The sequence below is a fragment of the Canis lupus genome, chromosome 7 (assembly GCF_048164855.1).
Source record: "Canis lupus baileyi chromosome 7, mCanLup2.hap1, whole genome shotgun sequence".
Classification (NCBI taxonomy): Eukaryota; Metazoa; Chordata; class Mammalia; order Carnivora; family Canidae; genus Canis; species Canis lupus.
The window spans coordinates 23,524,792-23,541,914 of NC_132844.1; the positions used below are offsets into that span (position 1 = coordinate 23,524,792).

Sequence of the window (17,123 nt, forward strand, 5' to 3'; positions counted from 1 at the left end):
GTGAACTCTAAAAACGCCAAATACATAGAAACACAGACTAGAATGGTGGTTACCAGGGGCTGGGGTGGGAGGTCAGGGAGGATGAGATGTTGATCAAAGAGTATAAACTTTCAGCTTTAAGATGATTAAGTTCTGGGAATCTAAAATACAGCATAGTGATTATAGTCAATCATACTGTATTACATACTTAAAAGTTGCTAAGAGAAGAGATCTTAAATGTTCTCACCACAGAAAAGAGATGGTAATTATGTGACATGATTGATGGAGGTGTTAGCTAAGGATAAAGTGGTAACATTTTCCAACACATAAATGTATATAATCTATACTTATATATTTTAAACTTATACAATGTTATATATCGACTATATCTCAATAAAGCTGGGAAAAAAATATACGCAAGTAAGTTTTTTGATGTGTTTACTTCAACACAAAGGGCTCTACATTTCTCTATCTCCTGCATTTCATCCAAATCTATACTGACTGTTTGGAAAACCAATTTACCTAAAATGCTTGTGCCAACAAATCAGATATAAGGATCATATTTGCTCAAAGTTTTGAGAGATTTAATTATGGAAAAGGTTTCTAATTTGAATAGGTCATTAGTCTCTCTGTATAGCCCACTCTAACTGATACATTTGAAAACATTTATAGCAACTACCCTTTTCAAAAGTTCTAATATCATGTAAACAGTGACAGTATTAATAATGTATGTACATATATCACCACCAGCTGTGTTTCAATCGTACAAAATATATTTGCTCAAGGTCCATTTAAATCTGAGACCTAGATGAATAGCAAACCTGAGTGCTAATTTGTTCTACTTATCAAACTTTGGTCAAGAAAATCCTTTCAGACTCCTAACTCTGGGAAACAAACTAGGGGTGGTGGAAGGGAAGGAGGGCGGGGGGTGGGGGTGAATGGGTGACGGGCACTGAGGGGGGCACTTGACGGGATGAGCACTGGGTGTTATTCTGTATGTTGGCAAATTGAACACCAATAAAAAATAAATTTATTATTAAAAAAAAAAGAAAATCCTTTCAAAGAATGGCCAAATTGTTGAGTAACGATGCATTACTCCAAGAATTGGTAACAACAAGATAAATACTTCCAACAGACTGATCAAAGAATATTAAACTATTTATTTTAGAATTTACATACCAGTGCTCGCTTCGGCAGCACATATACTAGAATTTACATACCAGAAACAGCACTGTCCAACCCAGCATATATGTCCAAAGAACCTTCGTCATTATTTTTAAGAGGAGAAGCTGCAAGAAAATCACATAGTTAAAACTGACTTTATGCACTTAATAAAATTTTTCTATTCCTACTCTGAAGGAAAATAGAGACTTTATTAGTCTTACACCAAAAAAGACAATTGTTTATACCAAAAAAGACAATTGTTTCTAAGTTTGGTTTTTTTTTTTTTGGTTTATAAGTTTTTATACATCCTTATAAACAGAAAGATCTCAGTACACAGATTTATGACTCAGTACATAAGATTTAGGCTTAAAAATTCACCTTCAAAAACAAACTTTTCAGACAACTCCAATTCCAATAATAGAGTAGTTCTATTAGATCAATCCTCTTGCTGACCATAAACTCCAAGCCAACTATTACATATAGTCAAATGCTCTATCACTAGACTATTATTGTAGTGATTAGTTCCCATTATATACAAATATTTAATCATTATGTCCTACACCTGAAACTAACAGAAACTTATATGTAAATTTTACCTCAATTTGAAGGAGGAAAGAAAAGGTGATCTAAAAAACTAAAAAGCACCCTAAAGCAGTCAAAAATTGAAGGAAGAAAACACCTGAAAAAGCAAACCGTCTTACATGCGTTCCCTATCCCCTTTTATTACAAATTTTTATAGGATTGGCCCTAACAGAAGCCACAATAGACAAAGAAAACAGAAAACTCATATGGAAACCTCTATTCGGGACACCTGGGTGGCTCAGTGGCTGGGCATCTTCCTTTGGCTCAGGGAGTGATCTTGGATTCCTGGGATCGAGTCCCTCATCGGGCTCCCTGCAGGAAGCCTGCTTCTCCCTCTGCCTGTGTCTCTGCCTCTCTTTCTGTGTCTCTCATGAATAAATAAATAAAATCTTAAGAAAGAAGAGAAAAGGAAAAGAAAAGAAAAAAAGAAAAAGAAAAAAAAAAAAAAGAAAGCCTCTAGTCATAATAAAGAATGAGAGAAAAAATTTGGGAGTGAAAACAGCAACTAGAAACTAAGAAAGAAAATCCAGAGAGCCAGAGAGGGTATTCCCAAATTGTACCCAAATCTCCAAGTGACCCCCAAACTATATTAAGCAAAGGTTAGAACTCTAAAATGTCCAGCTAGTTAAGCATCTGAACAGAGTTTTCAGCTGCAATCCACCATAGGTAGGAGAGAAGTCTAAATTCAGCCAAGTTAAATCCTTGCTACAAGTAAAAACAACACTCTTCAGAACAATTCTAGCAGGGCACCCCGGGTGGCTCAGTGGTTTAGCACCGTCTTCGGCCTGGGGCAGGGGCAGGGGGTGGGGGTTGGGGGGGTGGGGTAGAGGGGTGTATCCTGGAGACCCGGGGATGGAGTCCCACGTCAGGTTCCCTGCACGGAGCCTGCTTCTCCCTCTGCCTATGTCTGTGTCTCTGCCTCCCTCTCTCTCTCTTCCTCTCTCTGTTTCTCATGAATAAATAAATAAAATCTTAAAAAAAAAAAAATTCTAGCATAATCCAATGTCTCTAAAACATGAGAATTCAGTGTCCAGAATGCAATCCAAAATTACTGCATAGGAAATCTTGGCAAAGAAACAGAAACCATTAAAACAAAGAATGTGGTGTACCTGGCTGGCACAGTTGGAGAAGTGCACAACTCTTGACCTCAGGGTCATGAGTTCGAGCCCCACACTGAGTACAGAGATTACTAGAAAAAAATAATATAAGCTTAAAAAAATAAAAAGAATGAAAATTCCAAAACTGAAAACTACAATTTCTAATTCAAAAAAATCCACTGAATGTGCTTGACAGTAGACAGATCAATATAAATTACCCTATCTGAAGACCAAAGAGAAAAAGATTTAAAACGAAATCAAACAAACAAACAAACAAACAAACAAAGTCTTAGTGCCCTATAGGATAACGTCAAAAGTTCTCACATACTATATATCTGGAATCCCAGAAGAAAAGAGAGAATGGGGAGGAAATGATTCTAGAAGGATACTACAGGATATTAAAAGAACTAGAAATGATAAATGAGTAAATATAAAAGACTAATTTTTCTTAATTTCTTTTAATTCCTCTTAATTTTTAAAAGACACATAGAATGGTTTAAAGTAAAAATTACAAGCTTTGTATCATGAGGTTTATGACATCTTTAACAAAAAAGGATGTATGAGTTAAATACAACTATACATACAAGATTCTACATCTTAGATGAAAAGGTAGAAAAGAAGGATGTAGACTACAAAATGTTAAAGAAGTATAATAAATCCCTCGAGCAACCACTAAAAAATAATGCAAAGAGGTATATCCCAAAAAGCTAATATATAAATTAGAATAGAATTTTAAAATACATTCAACATTTGAAAGAAAGCAAGAAAATCAGAAAGAAAGAAAAAAGTGATGAGAAAAACTAAAAGTATTAAAATGATAGATTAAAATCCAATCACAATAATAAAGAATAATTTGGGGCTGATAAAATAGGAATAAAAACAGCAGATTAAATAAAAGTATTTTATCAATGTTAAATTTACTGAAATTGATAATTATGCTGTTGTATTTTTAAAAATCTAACTTTTTCTTATGAAATACACTAAGAAGTATATACATGATGTATGCAACTTACAAGTAACAAATACCAATTTTGTATTTCTTTGGATATGACAATATCATTACCACCTACTTTGGCAAAGTTGTTAATTTCATTAAATTTAAAAGGCCTGAAAGCATACAATTATAAGAAAGTTCACATTTAGGGGTGCCTGGGTGGCTCAGTGGGTTAAGTGTCTGCCTTCAGCTCAGGTCATGATCCCAGGATCCCAGGATCGAGCCCAGCATCAGGGTCCCTGCTCAATAGGGAGCCTGTTTCTCTCTCTCCCTCTGCCATTCCTCCAGCTTGTGCTCTCTTGCTCTCTGTCAAATAAATAAATAAAATCTTTAAAAAAAGAAAAAAAGTAAGTTCACATTTACTAAACATTTCCTATTTGCCAGGCACTTTGTTGTATTAATTCATTTATGTGTGAGAAGAAAGTTGATGACAGTGTTTTCAATGAGAATAAATTATTTTGTAATTAAAGAAATTTAGAAAGACAGTTAAAATAAGCTCTTACCAGGAAATACATCAAATAAACCTGTTCCATCACCATTGTCATCATCTGCTGCCATGATCCTATTTCCTTTTGACAGTCGCCATCTAAGGTATTAAATATATAAAGATTTTCCACTGTTAAAATCAACTTCACAATTCAGAGAATAAACCTAGCTTTAAGTTAAAAAGCAACTTCCAAATCTGGACACAATGAATAAATTCACTCTCTACAATCACTTCAAAAAAAAGTGCTTTGGGCAGCCCCAGTGGCTCAGCGGTTTAGCGCCGCCTTCCGCCCAGGGGGTGATCCTGGAGACCCAGAATCAAGTCCCGTGTTGGGCTCCCTGCATGGAGCCTCCTTCTCCCTCTGCCTCTCTCTTTCTGTTTCTCTCATGAATAAAAAAATAAAATCTTAAAAAAAAAAAAAAAAAAAGAAAGAGAAAGAGAAAAAGAAAAATGTAACTGGCCAGAATTGACTCAAGAAGAAACAGAAAACATGGACATACTTAAGATGATTAGATAATTTGATACAGTAGTTAATCTATTCACAAAGAAACTACTAAACACAAACAGTGAACTCTACCATACTTTCAAAGAACAGATAAAACATAATATATTCCAGACAGCAGAAAGGGAGAAAAAGTCTAAGAGACAAATAATTTCATAAAGTTAGTACAGTGTAGACATCAAAAGTGGGCAAAAATAGGACAAAATTGGAAAATTACAAGACATGAAAACTATAGGCCAATCTTTTTTTATAAGCATAAAAACAGCCTTAAAAAATTAGTCAGGGGGGCAGCCTGGGTGGCTCAGTGGCTTAGCACCACCTTGAGTCCCGGGTGTGGTCCTGGAGACCCGGGATCGAGTCCCACGTCAGGCTCCCTGCATGGAATGGAGCCTGCTTCTCCCTCTGCCTGTGTCTGTGCCTCTCTCTCTCTCTCTGTGTCTCTCATGAATAAATAAATAAAATTTAAAAAAAAAAAAATTAGTCAGGGGCACCTGGGTGGCACAGTCAGTTAAGCATCTGACTCTTGGTTTCAGCTCAGGTCATTATCTCATGGTCATGACATCGAACACCACATCAGGCTTCCCACTCAGTGTGGAGTCTGCTTGAGATTCTCCCTCCCTCTCCCTCTGCTCCTGCCCCACACACACCAGCTCATGCTCTCTCACTCAACTCTCTCTAAATCTTTTTTTAAAATTTACTGAATGCATCCAGCAAGATATTAAGCAAAAAACAAAAACAAGGGGTGCCTCAGTCGGCATCTGACTCTTGATTTCAGCTCAGGTCATGATTTCAGGGTTGTGAGATCAAGCCCCACATCACAGTCTGTGCTCAGCATGGAGTCTGCTTGAGATTCTCCCTCCCTTTCCCTTTGCCCTTCCCCCTGGCTCACTAGATACCTCAAGTAAATAAGTAAACAAAATCTTTAAAAATAAAAACACACTACAGACAAGTGAGCTTTATCTTTAAAAAGGAACAATGGTTTAACATTAAAAAGGCAATTAGCATAAGTACTGTCCTCCAGTTAATACTTTGCTTATACTAGGGATCCCTGGGTGGCGCAGCGGTTTGGCGCCTGCCTTTGGCCCAGGGTGCGATCCTGGAGACCCGGGATCAAATTCCACGTCGGGCTCCCGGTGCATGGAGCCTGCTTCTCCCTCTGCCTATGTCTGCCTCTCTCTTTCTCATGAATGAATAAATAAAATCTTTAAAAAAAAAAAAAAAATACTTTGCTTATACTATTATAAGCAAAGTATAAAGGGGCTTATACTATTTTATATGTATACTGGAAATGAATAATTCACATAAATGGATGATAGATGACAGGAACCATATTTTCCACTACTGAAGTGGGAGGTTACAGAAAAACAAGAGAACAAGCTAGAATGACCCCTGTAGCAATGGATTAGAGTTGAAATCATCAGTAAGAACTCCTATTTAATTTAATACAGATATTGATTACATATAGAAATATTTACAGTTATGTGTATATACATGCATTAGTACATACACATATATTTTTTTGCTCTACCAGCTGGGAGGGCCTAAAAAACACCTTGATGACAGTAAGCACACCTAGTATCCACATTTTGGCTTCTAATACTATTCTCCACTAAAATGGACCAAGACTCCTGGGAAAAGTGGCTGATTTTAAGAGAGGCACAGAAAATATACAAGATAAAAGTGGAGCATCTTCTAGTGCACAGAAGTAAAGAAGTGGGGATCCCTGGGTGGCGCAGCAGTTTGGTGCCTGCCTTTGGCCCAGGGCGCGATCCTGGAGACCCGGGATCGAATCCCACGTCAGGCTCCCGGTGCATGGAGCCTGCTTCTCCCTCTGCCTGTGTCTCTGCCTCTCTCTCTCTCTCTCTCTGTGACTATCATAAATTAAAAAAAAAAAAAAAAAAAGAAGTAAAGCAGTGTCCAAAAAAATTTATGAAGGAGGTGCCTGGCTGTCAGTTGGTAGAGCACACAACTCTTGATCTCAGGGTCCTGAGTGTGAGCCCCACACTGGGTAAAGAGATTACTAAAAATAAATAAATATACCTTAAATTAATCAATGAAGTTTTTAAAAATCTCCCTCAAGCTTAAAAACAATTGATTAAAGTATGTCAAAAAGGGCCACTGGAACCAACTGACAGCCCTGAAGAGCCCAAGCTGGAACAATTTGAGCAACAAATTAAAGTAGTATTGTATTATAACCCAAAGCATAAATATATCAGTCCATACTGATACTAGTAAATTAATAATGGCAGGGCTTAACAATGAGGAAACCTGTATCAATAGTCATAAATCATGTTGACAGGGGCACCTGGATGGTTCAGTCGGTTAAACATCTGCCTTCAGCTCAGGTCATGATCCCAGCATCCTAGGGTCGAGTCCCATGTCTATCAGGCTCCCCACTCAGTGGAGAGCCTGCTAGCTTGCTTCTCCCTCTCCTTCTTCCCTTCCCCCTCATTCACGGGTGTGCTTTCTCAAAATAAATAAATAAAATCTTTATAAAAATTTTAAAAAATAAAATCTTTAGAGGTGCCTGGGTCCCCCAGTCAGTTAAGTGCCTACTCCTGGTTTCAGCTCTAGCCATGATCTTGGAGTCATGGATCAAGCTTGGCATCAGGCTCTGCACTCAAAGAGAAGTCTACTTGAGATTCTCTTTTCCTCTCCCTTTTGCCCCTCCTGCTTGTGCTCTTGCACTCTTGGGCTCTCTCTTTCCCTCTCTCCCTTGTAAATAAATAAATATTCTAAAAAGTCTTTAAAAAACAATTAAGAAATAAATATAATTCACATATAGGAAAATTCATTATCAACGTTGGCAATTTTCCCCAACTTTATAAACTCAATGCAATTTCACCCAAACTTAAGAAGTTGACCATAAAATTCAAACTGAAGTGTAAAGGGCCTATGAGAGCCAGGACATTTTTTATTTTGATGGAAAGGGAGTAAGCTTTTTACTGAAGTATAACATAAATATAGAAAAAAAGCACAAATCATTAATAGACAGTCCTATGATTTTTAACAACCTAAGCACATCCATCTGACTACCATCCAGATCCAGAAACAGAGCACTATCAGCACCCCGGAAGTACTCCTCATGCCCCCTTGTAACCACTCCCAAATGTTGGCAAAAATGCATGGAGATGTGTACCACATTGCTGATGACTTATTTTGTAGAAGGACCTGCGTATCAATGGAGTGGGAGACAGATTCCAAATGAGGACACCATTAACAACACCCTAGAAGTACTCCTTATGTCCCCTTGTAGCCATTATCCTCTCCCAAATGTTGGCAAAGATGTGTGGAGAATAAGAGCATACACATTGCTGATGATTTGCTTTGTAGACAAAAGACCTGCATATCAATAGAGGCATGGGAGGTAGATTACAAATGAGGACACCATTAACTTTGGAGAGAAGGCATATATTCCTGGGCCTCAGGCAGAAGAGGATGGAGGATAAGACTCAAATTTCATTAGAGTCAAACAGAAGAAACTAAATGTCAAACCAAGGAATCTGGTCTTGAACTTTCAAAAACAGGAGCACTGAAGGTTTATGAGTTAGAAACACTGGTATAAAAAATGAAATGGAAAGATTAATGTGTGGAATGAACTAGAAAGTGTAGGAAAAGAAACTAGAAAGGAGGCTACTATGGGTCCACATAATAAAATAATCCAAGATGGAGACAGTGGGAATGAAAAGGATGTTTATGTGAGATATAATAATGGAAGAAAGAAAATAGGGTAGATGCCTGGATATGGGAAATATAAACAATCATCTTTTGCCTCAACTCATTCTCAAGCTACAAATTTCCATTATATTTGATTCTTTTCTTTAATCCACACTCACTTTCTTTTTTTTTTAAACTTCTGTTTTCTTACCCATTCTTTTTTTTTTTTTTTTAAGATTTTATTTATTTATTAATGACAGACACACACAGAGAGAGAAAGAGGCAGACACAGGCTGAGGGAGAAGCAGGCTCCATGCAGGGAGCCCGATGTGGGACTCGATCCCAGGTCTCCAGGATCACACCCCGGGCCAAAGGTGACACTAAACCACTGGGCCACCGGGGCTGCCCCACACTCACTTTCAAGTGGTCACAAATTCTTAGCGACTTTATTTTTAAATCTCTCAAATTTAATGTCTCCTTTTCACTCAGTTATTCCAGTTTCTAATTATTTTTCACTTAAATTATTACAGTCTCCTAGCTAGTTTCCATACTACCAAAGCCTTTTTCCTTCTAGCACTTCCTTTTTTTTTAAGATTTTTTTGAGACAGCATGCATGGGTGTGCACAAGCAGGAGAAGGGGCAGAATGAAAGGAAGAGAGATCTTAAAGAGACTCCACGCTCAGCATGGAGCCTGACATGAGGCTTCATCTCATGACGCTGAGATTATAACCTGAGCCTAAATCAAGAATTAGACACTTAACCAATTGAGCCACCCAGGCACCCTTCCTTCAACCACTAAAGCAAAAATCCTGTAACGTCTAACCCGTGTTTCACTCCCACGCCAAAAATATTTAAGAGCTACTGAAAACATTACTGTGAATTAAGCTTGTCTAGCACAGAACACAAGGCCTTTCCAGAAATATCACAACTTTTCTATCTCACATTGCTCCCCTCACCTACCGCATTTAGCCACATGAGACATTCTGTACTACACCATTAGTTTCTATAATGCAAGGTAGTACACATTATTGAGAAATAGAGAAATGATGTTAGTGTAATGTAGAAATTATATTGGTTCAGACACCATTCTTCCCAGATTAAAAGATTATGTACCATAAATTATAGCAGCCAAATGCAGCAAGCCTGGAAGGACTCTAGTCCTATGTTAATGCCATTACCCTAGATGTCCATCAGTCCCCTTTCTTCCTCTGATCTCAGTACAGCAACAGCCTTTGTCTTGCAAGGAGGTAAGCATGATTTTCTTCCGTCTTTGTGGGGCACCCAAACACCAGGCAAAGAGCCAAAGCCATCCAGTCTGCCATTGCAGACTGTACTTGCAGTTCCTAAATTATGCCATGTACTTATTTTTTTTTTAATTTTCATTTATTTATGATAGTCACAGAGAGAGAGAGAGAGAGAGGCAGAGACACAGGCAGAGGGAGAAGCAGGCTCCATGCACCAGGAGCCCGACGTGGGATTCGATCCCGGGTCTCCAGGATCGCGCCCTGGGCCAAAGGCAGGCGCCAAACCGCTGCGCCACCCAGGGATCCCCTATGCCATGTACTTAAATCCACAATATCCTGCATCTTCTGTTTCTTTACCTGGACTGTTCATCCTCTTCCCAAACCCAACTACCATAATAGAGAAGCCCCTTTTCTAGAGACACAATCCTCATTCCCTTATTGTACTGACACACTGAACATACCATTACATTCGGCTACCTCCACTGCAATTATTTGCCTTCTAAAGTTGTTCTTAGACTTTAGCATACATCAGAAATACCTGGAGGAGTTAGAACACAAGGTTGATGGGTCCCATCTCCCAAATTTCTGACTCTGTAGGTCTGGAGTGAAACTTAAAAATCTGCATGTTTAAAAAGTTCCCAGGTCATGCTGCTAATCCAAGGACCACACTTTGAGAACTACCTTCCCTTTTTTTTTTTTTTTTTAAGATTTTACTTTTAAGTAATATGTATACCCAACATGGGGCTCAAACTTACAACCCACAAGACCAAGAGTTGCGTGTTACACTACTGAGCCAATGAGGTGTCCAGAAAACTACCTTCCTTAGACCAGTGCTGGCCAACTGAACTTTCTTTTTTTTTTTTTTTTAAATATATATTTTTTATTTATTTATGATAGTCACAGAGAGAGAGAGAGAGACAGAGACACAGGCAGAGGGAGAAGCAGGCTCCATGCACCGGGAGCCCAACGTGGGAGTCGATCCCGGGTCTCCAGGATCGCGCCCTGGGCCAAAGGCAGGCGCCAAACCGCTGCGCCACCCAGGGATCCCCCAACTGAACTTTCTATGACGATAAAAATGTTCTGTATATCTGAGCTGTCCAATATAATAACTACTAACCATATGTAGCAACATAAAATATGCATAATTTGAGTATAATCCTTTCCTATTGCTGCTCTAACAACTTTACACAAACTTAGTGTCTTAACACAAATTTATTTTCTTTATAGTTTCATTTGCCACAAAAAGCTCACAGGAAAGATTTCACAGAGCTATGATTATTTCAACTTCAATAACACCTAACTAGCTCTAAACGCAATTGGGCCCTTATAAAAATATATTTGAATGCTATCTTAAGGCAGTGAGGTCCTGGACATCAATATCTTCTTTTCTACCACTACAAAGCAAAATTTATTTCATTGGGTTAAATACTTGATAAGCTAACACAAGCAAACACAAACATAAAGAGTAAGTACTGCCACAAAAAAGTGTACCAAAAGAGTACCATTTCAGATTTATAGACTCCTCTGCTGCCACCTCAGAGTACTTGAAAATTAGTAACATTTGAACTAAAACACAAATCAGCAGTCAGCAACAAGATGCTAAAGTTAATAAACACATTCCTTTAAGTCCAAACTCACCAAGTCCAAAACCAAGAGAGATCATCTTCCCATCAACATCTGTCACCTCCTGACATGTCTACTTGGGTAGCACTTAGCATCCCCTAATAGTCTGCTGACTATTAATAGTCTGCTGAATATATAATGGTCTGCAATGTTTCTCCCATTTATCCTTGATCTTGCTATCTGCATTTTATTTTAGGCTCCACTATAGTTATCTAATTATCTCCTCTCTCCAAATACATGCCAAACACAACTGTTGGGTTTTTCTGAAGTAATCCTGCTCGTATTATTTCCTGCTCAAAACCTTTCCATTACTTCCCAATATCTACTGAATAAAGTCCAAACACCCTACCTTGATACATACTGATGCCTACTTTCTAGCCCCATCATTCACTGTCCCAAGGTTTCCAAAATCCCAAGGTTCAGTGAAAACAGGCTCCTGTTTGCAAACACAATCCCTGATACCATCTCCCCACTACATCTATGAGCTCACAAGCAAGTCTGGGTGTGAATACCTCTATATTAGAATTTCAGAAATCTCTTACTTTTTGTAATTTGAAAAGGCAAGTCAGGCTGTGGTTTTGAAATGGTCAGAAGTGCACATTTGAATACACTTTCCGTTAAATCTTTTTGATTCTCCACAGAAAACTCAGATCTGCTTATATCTCTGCTATAGCTCAGTCACCTCTCATGGTCTCCTGTACTGTTTTCATAGTCTTCTCTATTTTTTGTAAGTAATATTTTCTATACTCTTCTTGCTAGAGTTAAATTCCTGAAATCCAGATTTGATCATGATATTGTCTTGCTTTAAAAACCCTCGGTGGGGGGATCCCTGGGTGGCTCAGCAATTTGGCGCCTGCCTTTGGCCCAGGGTGCGATCCTGGAGTCCCGGGATCGAGTCCCACATCAGGCCGCCAGCATGGAGCCTGCTTCTCCCTCCTCCTGTGTCTCTGCCTCTCTCTCTCTCTCTCTGTGTCTATCATGAATAATAAATAAATAAATAGGGATCCCTGGGTGGCGCAGCGGTTTGGCGCCTGCCTTTGGCCCAGGGCGCGATCCTGGAGACCTGGGATCGAATCCCACGTCAGGCTCCCGGTGCATGGAGCCTGCTTCTCCCTCTGCCTATGTCTCTGCCTCTCTCTCTCTGTGACTATCATAAATAAATAAAAAATTTAAATAAATAAATAAATAAATAAATCTTAAAAAAAAAAAAAAAAACACCTTCGTTGGTTTCTTCCAATTCCTACTAGATGAAACCCAAGTAACATATCTGACTTTTCTAAAATGCAAGTCTAATCATGTTCCCTCCTTTGCTTAAAACTCATCAGTGCTTCCTGTTGATTTCAGATTAAAAAATAAATTTTGGGGCACCCCAGGTGGCTCAGCGGTTTAGTGCCGCCTTCAGTCCAAGGCATGATCCCGGAGACCCGGGATCAAGTCTTGCGTCGGGCTCCCTGCATGGAGCCTGCTTCTCCCTCTGCCTGTGTCTCTGCCTCTCTCTCTCTCTCTGTCTCTATGAAAAAATAAATAAAATCTTTTAAAAAAAATTGTCACAATTGTGTTTACAAGGTCCAGAGTGACCTGGCCTCCGCCCACAATTCCAGTGTTAATCTGCATCCTACTTCCCCACTTCCCAGAAGTCTTTACTCTTGATCAAATTGACCTTCTTTCATCCCTGAACATGCCATTTGTCCCCTCCCACCACAGGGCTTCTGCAAGGAATGGTCTTTCCTCAATGCTCCTACCATCGTTTAACTTATCTCTAGTATTTTGGCTTAAGTAACATTTGAGCCTCCCTGGCTTCTCTCTCTCCGCTAGATCAGTCCCTCTCATATATATTATTATACCACTGTGTCCTTTCTCTATATGGCCTCTTTTCAGTTTATGATTACATTTTTTGTGGGAATTCCTAAAGAAATGTCCATCTCATCCAATGGACTATAAGCTCCATGAAGACCAGGACTGGCTCTGTTCTGTTCACCATTGTATCCCCAGCTCTCCGCACAGGGCCTTCCAAGTCAGTAGGTAATAAAAAAAAAAAAAAAAAAAAAAAAGTATTTGTTGAATTACTGATATTCCCAATTTACTAATGACAACTCTGAAGTTCCTACCTTCGACAACAAGGTAGTCCTGCTTTTAACTCAAACAGAGAACCAAAGAAAACATGATGAATTATCTGTTGGACATGCAGGTGAAGTTGTCTAATAAAAAACTGGAAACTGGAGTATGTAGCACAAAAGACAAAACCTAATTGGTAGAGATCAGATTACTCTCTTGAAATCACAAAGGCCCATGATTCTCCTGGAAGAGAAGGGAGAAGGAAGAGGAAGAATTATGTACAGAATTTCTTGGAAAGAGGGGCTTATTCACACGGGCCCTCACCTTCCCCCAAATGAGTATCTCAACATACAAGGTGAGGTACTATTGACAGAGGAGTGTTACACCTATGCAAAGTGTGGAGGCAAAATTTTACATGTTGAGAACCATGATGATGAAAGAAAAGAGCTGCGAAGTCACCCAATTATTTTAGGAACAATTCCAATGGATTCAGATGTGAAGACGGAGCATATGAGAGAAAGATTACCTACCCTTTTGTGACAGGACAATGTCTTAAAAAGACAGTCTAAAGGAAATTTTCCTTAAAAAAAAAAAAAGAAGAAGAAAAGAAAAAGAATGAAATAAGCATTTGTAGAGAAAAACAGGAAAAAGTGAGGGGAGAAGGAGAGTATATTTTAAGGCTCATGGGAAAGGCTAAATCTAATAGAGCAAGAGCCCTGAAGAAAATGTAAAGGGAAAATAATAACAAACACTGCATATACTGACCACTATGGGCCGGGGCCTTCAATGTTCCAAATACATTATTTAAATCTTCCCGAAGTCCCATTAAGTATAACTATTCCTTTTCCCATTTTATAGATGAGTAAACAGATAACGAATGATTAAGAAACTTGCCCCAAGGTCAAACAGCCGCTACATGGCATTACTGGGATTAGATTCCAGCTCCTTTAAAGCCAAATGACAAAAATGAAGAATATTCATAGATGGAAAAATAATTTTTCATTGAACGGGGGCCACGTCTTGTGAAATGGGAAGAAACTCTAGAAGATAAATGGGGTGGGGGTTGGGGAATTCTTGCCCATGGGATTGGGGGAGGGGCACTGAGGAAGGGAAAGGTTTGGAGCTCTAGCTGCGGAGAATGGAGATGAGGGAAAAATCTGCGAAAGACTAGGGGAAGAATCAGAGTCAACGCCAACTTGATCCCCGACGCACAAATCCCGAGATTCTGCTAATTCTACATGAACAACTGAGTTGGGGGCCGACTATGTGTCAGGTACGGTTCCAGGCGTTGCGGAGATGAAGGTAACTTCGCTGGATTATTACAGTCTCGAAAACAACCGACATCAATGACCACCTGACACTTAGCAAAGACCCATTCCTGCAGAATCCCATCCGAAAGCTTTGCGGAGTACATTCCAAGACAAGACGGGGGGAGGGGGAGGGGCGGGAGGAGCAGTCGGAAGGGCAGCTCCTACGTGCGCTCGCCCCAAGCGCCCCCGGATCCTCTCGAGGGACCACAGAGGGACGCGAAAGCAAACCCAGAAACTGCACCCGAGGCGGCGGGAACGCAGCGACCTGCGGGCCCCGGACACCGGGCGCGCCCCCCTCCCCCGACTCCGCGGCTCCCTTCGACTCCTTGGCTCCCCGGACACCACCAGCTTCCGCTTGGGGCACTACCGCGCCATTCAGTCTCTTCCCCAACAGCCCCGAGCCGACCGGACCCCCACACCAACTTACCCGCCCTGCCTAGCCCGAGATAGCCGGGGCTCCCTTCTGGACACCGAGGTCTCCCTGGCATCTCCGCCAATGCCAGGGCGCAGTCAGGACGCGGAGGCGGGACTGAGCATCCATGGCCAATCAGACCACACGTAAAGCACGTCCCGGCGCACAGAACTAGTTCCCGCCTTTGGGAGGGCGGAAAAAAAAACCACGGTTGGCGCCAAACTCACGTAGGCTTGTGCGGACTTTAAGAGAAAGAGGCGGGGCCTAAGCTGGGGGCGGGGCTTCGCAGCGGAAGGGGCGGGACCTCGGATAAATTAGGGGCGGGGTCTGGGGAAAGGTCTTTAATGAAAGGGAAAGTAAGCTCTGAGAAGGCCTTGTCTTTTATTTTCATTTAACTTTTTTTTTATGATTTTATTTATTGGGGGATCCCTGGGTGGCTCAGTGGTTTAGCGCCTGCCTTTGGCTCAGGGCGTGATCCTGGAGACCCGGGATCGAGTCCCACATCGGGCTCCCGGCATGGAGCCTGCTTCTGTCTCTGCCTCTCTCTCTCTCTCTCTGTCTCTCATGAACAAATAAATAAAATCTTAAAAAAATAAAAATAAATAAATATTTTAAAAAAAAAGATTTTATTTATTTATTCATGAGAGACACACAGAGAGAGGCAGAGACACAGGCAGAGGGAGAAGCAGGCTCCGTGCAGGGAGCCCGATGAGGGACTCGATCCCGGGTCCCCAGGATCACACCCTGGGCCGAAGGCGGCGCTAAACTGCTGAGCCACCATATAGTCCTTAATTCTGTAAATTCTATCGAGTGTCAGTCAACTGCGTGTCAGACGAGGTGCTAGACGCTGGCTACATGATCATGAATAAGCGCTGTGCCTTGTCCTCAACACTCTCCTGCAAGATAGGCCAACAATTGAGCCCAGGGCTTTGGGAGCTTTGAAGAGGGGCTATCCAAGTCAGGTGGGATGGGAGGAACAGGAGCACTTTCTGGAGGGCAGACTACCTGAATTGTCTTATAGAATCTGCAGGGAATGGAGGTGCCTGTAGGGTCTAGCCTCCAGAGACTGAGTCTAGGCCATTGATTGGTGGGGGAGTAAAACAAAGATGACTTCCTCTCCTACCTGATCAGGGGAATCTTCATCTTGCTTTCTAACCCTTTCCACCTGTTTGTCCATTTTAGTAATTTGTAACTGTCCTATGAACTTATTACATATTTTTTAATTTTTCAGAAAGACACCTCCCCCCCCCCCCCCATTTAGGAGAGTATGTTCTGGAAGAACACTGGTTTCCTAGATTCTACCCCAACCAGCTTTGTTTCTGAGAAGTTAGGCAAGCATTCCAGGTAGTGGAGACTAGAAAAGATTAAAGGGTGTGCAACTATGTGGCATTTATTATGGGGCATGAAGTATGAGATGAGGCTGGTGGGGGAGACGGGGGTCAGAACTTGGAAGTCCTTACATATGTCAGAGAGCTTGGATTTCACCTTTAAATAATGAGGCATTGGTGGATTTTAGCTTGGTGTGGTTGTGATCTGATTTGCATTATTAAAATCCTCTGTCCTTAAGAAGGAGAATTTTGAGATGCTCTAACTAGATGATCCAAGCTAGAGAAAATGCTCTGGAAAAAATGGTAGGTAATAGAGAGGATAGATTTTAGAATATTTAGGAGGTGAAATCAACCAAACTTGGCAACTGATTGAGTATGGGTTTTCTGCATGGGTTCATAAAAGCATTTATCAAAAAATATTTATTGAGAACGTAGAATATATACCTCAAGGATAACTGAAGTTTTCCCCAAACTTATCTTCCAGAGAAGAGTGGCCCTATTACTGAACTCCTTACAAAGGCTCTCATTTTACCAGTACTTCTTAAAAACTTTACAATGAATAGAAACCGATTGATTTGAAAATGTTTGCTTAGAAAGACTTCAATCAATGCCAACTTGGGAATTTGGGATACTTCTAGAAGTCAACTGAAGGAATTGGCATCTTTTTTTAAAGAAAACAGATGTAACAC

General features: G+C 40.3%; 1 protein-coding gene across 1 annotated transcript in view; it reads right to left on the minus strand.

The window, feature by feature from the left end:
- The window catches only part of CASP8AP2 (caspase 8 associated protein 2), a 35,295-nt gene extending 20,062 nt beyond the window's left edge, over window positions 1-15,233 (minus strand). Inside the window, exons 1-3 of the mRNA XM_072832055.1 lie at window positions 15,122-15,233; window positions 4,320-4,402; window positions 1,200-1,268 (exon numbers count right to left, since the gene is read on the minus strand). Coding sequence (XP_072688156.1) covers window positions 1,200-1,268; window positions 4,320-4,374 — 124 coding nt within the window. The 5' untranslated portion in view covers window positions 4,375-4,402; window positions 15,122-15,233. The remainder of the gene's footprint in view (window positions 1-1,199; window positions 1,269-4,319; window positions 4,403-15,121) is intronic.
- Between the last annotated feature and the right edge of the window lie 1,890 nt (window positions 15,234-17,123).